The sequence below is a fragment of the Equus asinus genome, chromosome 2, assembly GCF_041296235.1.
Source record: "Equus asinus isolate D_3611 breed Donkey chromosome 2, EquAss-T2T_v2, whole genome shotgun sequence".
Classification (NCBI taxonomy): domain Eukaryota; kingdom Metazoa; phylum Chordata; class Mammalia; order Perissodactyla; family Equidae; genus Equus; species Equus asinus.
The window spans coordinates 174,611,118-174,618,550 of record NC_091791.1 but is presented as its reverse complement, the minus strand read 5'-3'; the positions used below and the strand labels follow the sequence as shown (position 1 = coordinate 174,618,550).

The 7,433-nt window shown below is 49.0% G+C and overlaps 1 protein-coding gene across 1 annotated transcript; it reads right to left on the bottom strand.

The window, feature by feature from the left end:
• Window positions 1-240: 240 nt before the first annotated feature.
• FOXG1 (forkhead box G1) lies at window positions 241-6,690 on the bottom strand. Its single transcript, XM_044765417.2, has one exon. It carries the CDS (start codon window positions 4,639-4,641, stop codon window positions 3,163-3,165), a length of 1,479 nt encoding a protein of 492 aa, XP_044621352.2. The 5' UTR covers window positions 4,642-6,690; the 3' UTR covers window positions 241-3,162.
• Window positions 6,691-7,433: the final 743 nt, after the last annotated feature.

The following is a 7,433-nucleotide window of genomic DNA, read 5'->3' as shown; positions in this document are numbered from 1 at the left end:
GTGACAGGGACAGATTGAGATAAATGAAATGTTCATATTGGGCTTCAGGTGGCCTTCAGAAAGTTCTCTCTCTCTGCATATCCCCCTTTGTATCTAGCATGCATATTAAACAAGCTAGTCTTACTTCTAATCACATCCATTATATATGGAACATAGACATGTTTCCAAGTAGAACTTCCACTCCACTTCCTGTCCTTAGTTTCTATGAATTTAATCAAGTCAATTTTACTCTTGACCTTAACGTATGAAGTTTGCCATTGAAATTCTATTTCTCGATCATGCAAATAAATACTTATCACAAATAAGTGTAGTTATTTAATATGGCCAGAAAAAAAAAATACTCATGGGGAAATCTTTCTTCTAAATTGATGTCCCTTTATCTCAATTTAAGAATTCAACTTTAACTTTTGATAGACAAAAGATTATATTTCTTCTGTGCCAGTACATTCTCATCCCACAAGTGAAATCCATGGTAAAAGCAAACAATACATCATCACCTTTTCCAGTCTAAACACATGCCTTTCTTTGAGCTGCTTTGGTTCACAAATGTTTAATGGGGATTTCCTTTGCCTAACCTCATTCATTTGGACTCTATTACTATTTTTAATATCAGCCATAAAATTGGCTTCTAAAACAATTTATTTGTGCAATTTTCTTTCATGCTTCCTTCTGAAGAACTCTTAACTTTCAAGAAACTTGGATCTCTGGTGAAACTGCTCACGTACTGAGAAAACAAAATTGTGTCCAGTCTGCCTAAAGGAGATAATTAAACTAGCTGTCTTGGTCTATTTTGGTCCATTCCCCATTTGTGTATATTTAGCTCCAGCTCTTTTAATTTTCCTGGTCCTCACCTTTCTGTCTTTCTTAGCTCTCTCTCTCTCTCTCTCATTCATTCTCTTTCTTTTTGTGGTGAGAGGTTTTTTTTCAGCTTAAATATCCTCTTTCCCTTTCCTCCCTCTCTCACTCTTCCTCTATCTCTCCAGTCCACAATTCGCCCACCCCCATGTTCCAATATTAACTATTCTGTATTTCGATTTCAAATCTATTTGAGTCAGCTTGCTTCTCTCCTAGGCTTTTTTTTTTTTTTTCCCTGAGCAACTCTCTAAGTGTTTGCCGATAACATCTTGGGGACAGATTATTTTTCATTGGGCCCATTGTAAGAAGTAGCCAGCTTATTGCATTACTGCAGAACACATTTCAGACTATACAATTGTAACAAATGAACAACTTGTCCTCCACGGACTCACCACAGGATCCAATTAGTTACTAAACCTTTTACTTAGATTTTCTAATTATTTTCTGGAGTCATAGCAATTGGGCTGCTGAAACAATTCAAAAAATGTTTTCATTTTGTTTCAGATTTATATATATATGCATATATATGCATGCATATGTATATCGCAAGTTAAAACAAAATTATGACTATAAGCAAAGGAACAAATCTCTAGATTAAATTATACAGACATATTCAAAAGGGAATCAAATAAATACCTCTATGTTGTAAAAATGAAAGAAAAGAAGAAAGAGGCATTTTACTTCTTCTGAACATCTAGAATTTTAAATTGTTATAATTTAAAAATAAAATATAAACATTGATCTGCAAGTCATTACAACAGGTGATCACTTCAGCAAAATCTATATTGCAACTTCAGCACATCTTTATTAGAACTCTTTCATTGTGGGTAAACAGCCACAAAAATAAATGCTGACTTAGAAAGTATAAATACAAATATTTAAACAAAAATATTTGCAGCATTCATAGCGCAAATTGTACCTGAACTGAAGGGCTCTGTGTGTCTATATATATTACATGTGTGCATTATATTCACTTCTATCTAACCATATACATATATTTATTTATAATTTGCCAAGTGCTATAAACAAGATACCTGAAACAAAATATATAAAAAGTAAGCATTCTATTAACTGATTTGAAAGTAAACACAAGGTAAATAGCTATGCACATAAAATTAAATTATCTTTTTGCTGTATATCTACAGAAACTTAAAGACATCAGCTGAAAAGTCTATATTTTGTTTAAAGCTAGTGTTTATTAAATAGCCTGCTCCTTGTAAAATTTGATTCCACAATGGAAAATAATACTATTTTCATTTTTAAAGTCTCAGTTCAAATGAAAGGAGCAGTTTAAATTTTAGTTGGCTGAAAAAGCCTTTGAATTCCCTAGGACTTTAATGGTCTTTTAAAAATTACCTCTACTTAATAAAAGAGACAAAAGTATCAAGATATATATGAATTTAGCCTATTTTTTATTTCTGTGTGTTCATAGTAAACATTTTTGTAAGTGACAAACACGGGCATATGACCACAGTATCACAATCAAGAAATTTTAAGACAACATTAACAATCACTCAAATTTATGCGGCATCTGCGCAACACAGGTTACATATTTGCAAGGTTTACCTATAAGTACAATAGGTATTAACATTTCACTACATTTAGAAAAAATAAAAGTGACCTGTTAGTGACCACATACATCAAAATATACACAACACAAACTGAAGGCAATCATTAATTTTTCCCCTTCCAATTCATTTGAATGGGCAGTGCTGCCAACTGAAACAACTTTCCTTTTTTTTGTTTTTTTTAATACTTAATATACCAAGTGCATTTTCTAGAACCCAATCTTTGGTCTAAAAGTAAACAAAAGAAAAAAACAGTTTTTTAAAGAAAAGGACAAAACAATAAATGGCCAAAATAATTTCTTGGGCACCTTTACTATGAATGCTTCTTAAATACAAATTACAGTTTAACATTTTAAAACTCTCCCCATAATTTAGGTTGTTCTCAAGGTCTGCGTCCACCATATAGATCCATGATAACTTATAATACTGCACACATGGAAATCTGGCGGCTCTTAGAGATAGACCGGTCAGGTTTGAATGAAATGGCAAAGCAGTCACTATTTAGATACACATTCTACTATAATTTTGACTTCCAAACTTTATATTCTACAATGTATTCTCCCCACATTGCACCTCGCTGACACTCCACACCTTGTTAGAATAATAAACAACCCTAAAGACTGAACAAACGTACAGAAATGGGGGGGGCTTAATAAAAAATACCTGGACTTATTTTTTAATTATCATTTACAATGCAAATGTGTGTAAAACGTTCACTTACAGTCTGGTCCCAGGGATGTTAATGTATTAAAGGGTTGGAAGAAGACCCCTGATTTTGATGTGTGAAATAATCAGACAGTCCCCCGGACAGTCCCGTCGTGAAACTTGGCAAAGAGGGTCTTAAAGACTCACAGGGCAGGGTCGAGGGGGCCTGCGGAGACGTGGAGGAGGACGCGGCCCGGGCGCTCATGGACGTGCTGCTCTGCGAAGTCATTGACGGGTGCGGGACGTGGGGGAAAAAGTAACTGGTCTGGCCCGCGAGCAGGTTGACCGAGCAGGGGTTGAGGGAGTAGGTCCCGGAGCAGGGCACCGACAGGCCGCAGGGCACCGAGGCGGCGAGCGCGGCGGCCGTGAGGTGGTGCGTGGCGTACGGGATCTCCCCGTTGACCAGGCGGTCCACGCTCAGGCCGTTGGCCGTGGAGAAGGAGTGGTTGTTGCCCAGCGAGTTCTGAGTCAACACGGAGCTGTAGGGCATGGGGTGGCTGGGGTAGGCCGACGTGGTGCCGTTGTAACTCAAAGTGCTGCTGGCGCGGGGGTGGTGCAGGGAGAGGAAGGGCGACATGGGCCAGTAGAGGGAGCCGGCGCGGTCCATGAAGGTGAGGCCGGTGGAGGTGAGGCGCGCCCCGCGCTTGAAGGCCAGCTTGGCCCGCGACGTGGTGGAGCGGCGCCGCAGCTTGCCCGTCGTGCCGCCGATGAACACGTCGTCGCTCGACGGGTCCAGCATCCAGTAGTTGCCCTTGCCCGGGTCGTCGTAGTGGCGCGGCACCTTCACGAAGCACTTGTTGAGGGACAGGTTGTGGCGGATGGAGTTCTGCCAGCCCTGCTTGTTCTCGCGGTAGTAGGGGAAGTTCTTCATGATGAACTCGTAGATGCCGTTGAGCGTCAGCCGCTTCTCCGGGCTCTGCCGGATGGCCATCATGATGAGCGCGTTGTAGCTGAACGGCGGCTTCTCGTACTTGCCGTTCTTCTTCTCGCCCTCCTTGCCCCCCTCCCCGTCCTTGCCGCCCTCGCCCGCCCCCTTCTTCTCCTCCCCCCCGGCGCCGGCGCCCTTCTCCTTCTCGTCCGGCCCGACGGGCGCCAGCTCCCCGGGCCCGCCGCCCGGCTCGCCCTTGCCGCCCAGCCCGTCTGCTTTGGCCCCGTCCAGGGCGGCGGCCGGTGGCTGCGGCGGCGGCGGCGGCGGGAGCAGCAGCTGCTGGGGGCCCTTGTCGTCGTCGGCGGCCGGGACGCCCCGCGCCTGCGAGGGCTGCGGGGCCTGGGGCGGCGGCGGCGGCGGCGGCGGCGGCTGCTGCTGCGGCGGCGGCGGCGGTTGCGGGGCGGGCGGCGGCGGGTGGTGGTGATGGTGGTGGTGGTGGTGGTGGTGCTGGGGGTGGTGGCTGTTGTGGTGGCCGTGGCTCGCGTGGTGGTTGTCGTTCTGGACCGCCTCCGGCACCAGGCTGTTGATGCTGAACGAGGACTTGGGGATCATTTTCACCTCTTTCCTATCTCCCATGTCCAGCATCACCCAGTCGTCGGGGGGCAGCGGCGGCGGCGGCGGCGCGGGAGCGGGGCAGCGGCACTGCGGGCGGCGGCGACCGGTGGGCGCCGAGCGGGGCGCGGGCGGCGCGGGCGGCGGCGGCGGCACTGAGCGCTCCGGCAGCAGCGCAGTTGGACCGCAGGCTCCGGCGCTGGCAAGTCATGTAGCAAAAGCAGCAACCACCCCTCAGGAATTAGAAGAAAAAAAAAAAAGGGAAAAGAAAAAAAGAAAGAAAGAGAAAAAAGAAACAACCACCGCCCCGGGGGTGAAGCTCCCTCGCTCCCAACTCTACTTCTTGGTCTCCCCCCCACCCCCCGCTCCCCCCCCCTTCTGCTGCTTCCTCCTCCTCCTCCTCCTCTCGCAGCAGCAGTCACAGCAGCAGCAGCAGCAGCCCAAAGGGGGGGAGAGCCGGGCGGCGGGCGGGCGCGTCCCGGAGCGGCCGCGGCGAGGCTGGGGAGACAGCGATCTAGGCGGCTATAGCCACAATTAATTTTCCGAGCTACAGGCGCACACTAGGGCTGTAAAAAAATTTTTGGTTTAACCTTTCCTACCGTTGGGCCAATCAGAGCGGGCGGCGTGCGGGAGCGTCTCTCCCGCCGTCGACCAATCGGCGGGCCCGGGCCCACCCACCCCCGCCCCGCCCGCCGGCTCCCGCCCCCTCGGGCGCTCGCCTCCCCCTCTCCTCGGGCCTTGGCCTCGCGGCCGCGCGTTCCCGCGTAGGGATACGCCGGGAGCACGCTGCGCCGCGGCCCTTGCCGGCGCGCCCTCCACCGCGCGGGGCTGCGGCCCCGCAATCCCCCTTCTAGGGGCACGTCTCTCCCGTTTCCGGCTTCCTTCTCCCTGTATTGGGTCATTTTCGTTTGAGCGTCAATATTTGTCCTTATTGATTAAAGTTGGTATCCAATTTTATTTTTCCCAGCGGGGGCGGCGGCGGTGTCGAGCAGAGTGGGAGTGCAGGGAGAGGATGCGAGGAGAGGGCAGGAAATGGAGGAGGCGAGGCACTACTTTCCCGAGGCGGCCCTGCAGGCCCGGCTCCGGCATTGCTGAGCCCGTAGGAAAATTGTGCCCCGTGTAGGTAACACGGCAGCGAGGCTTCGGGTGGTTGGGGAGGGAAGGCCCACCCCTGGCGTGGGGTGGGGGGAGGTGTCCTCTACCTTGGGGGAGGAGGGTCCGGGAGAGGTTTGGAAGGGAAGGGATGAGGAGGAGGAAGTGGGCTGGCGAGCGCGGGGCCAAAGAGGGGTTACTTACTCGGTTCCTGCGGCCCGGGCGGCGGCGAGCTCGGAGCGCCGGCGCCGCGGGGAGGCCGGGCCTGGGGCTCCGGCGCTGCGGCGGCGGCGGCGGGCGGGGGCGGCTCAGTGGTGGGCGCCTCTGCTGGTCTTCCGCAGTGAGGGGTGCCCAGAGAGAAAGCAATCCCAAACAATCTCGAAATAAACCAGGTAACACATGCTATGTATGTGTGTCTCTTCCTTCCCTTCTCTCCTGCTCCAGACCGTCGCTCACGCGCCGGGTGCCTCGGTGTCGTTTTCGCCTCGCCGCTTCAGCGTCTCCTCCGCTTCTAATCCGAATTGGAAGCGAGTAGCTGCGAGCGATCACCCTGGAAATGTTTTCATTTTGCTTGTTGACGTTGGAGGGAAAATAAGGGTGGGCGTCTGTTTCTTTCCGGTTTTTAAGCCTTCCTATTTTCACTCCCTCTTTTCTTTTTGTTTCTCAAATGCTTTTAATTTGTGCGGGCCTTAATCCTGAAATAACCGCATGCTGGAGCCAGCCCTTCTCCCAGCCTGAACGCTGCTGGAAGGAACCTAGGAGCCTTGGGAACGTGGGTCCCAGGATCTCAGCTTCTTGGGCTTTAGGACTGGGGAGGTTCGGTTGAGGGCTCAAGTGAGTGGGGAGATTGTCATTCGGGGGCTTTAAAAGGATCCCGTGGCCAGGGGCAGGGCTAAGGCCCAGCATTTCCCAGGGATTGGAATTTGGTGCGGAGCACACTGATCAAAGGCTGTTTCATCCCACATGGGCACGAAACACACCACATTTTACGGAGGATGTAGCCCGAGAATGGAGGGAGGTGGAGGAGAAGCATAAATGAAAAGCACCTTTCCCTCCTCTGTCAGGTAAATAATCACACAACGTAAACATTTCTTCACTTTGATAAACTCTCAGTTGAATTATCTGGCAGATTTGGTATTTAAGAAAACGAAGGAAGGAAAAGCGGTGCCAGTGTGTAATGTTAAAGTTCAGTCTAATATAACGAATGCAGTTGATGAATACTCAGGTTAATAAGGAGTTATCCCACTCTTCCCACCCCACACTTCACCTTGAAATTCTGAGACAGAGAGAGAGAATAAACTCTGAAGAGAATAATACACAATTACAAAATAGCAATTTTTAAGTATGTACCTATCAGGCAAGCCAAAAGGAACTTGGAACGTTGGACTAACCTCAATTATCCTTCCCGTTTGTATGTATTTTCCCCCTATTTCTACATATTTCCTTACTTCACAACAAACTACATTTATATGTAGGCAAATTCAAGGGTTCCAGCTATCAATGTTGATAGTGACATGGCCCCAAACATTGACTTGTAAGCTCCGGATTTCTTACAGAGCCAGGGGACCTAATGGGCTTTTCGGCTGGCTGGAGAGATCTGTGGGCCTTGCTCTTCCTGCTCATTTTTCCTCCTCCCACTCTTCTCCCATCCTAAAGCCTGTTATTCCTACTTTTCCTCAACTCGCTTTCCTCCCTCCTCCCCTCAACTCCCTCCACCCCTTCTCCACCCTCTA

Coding starts and splice junctions, on each gene's coding strand:
- FOXG1 (XM_044765417.2), bottom strand. CDS start 4,641: ATGCTGGACATGGGAGATAGGAAAGAGGTGAAAATGATCCCCAAGTCC.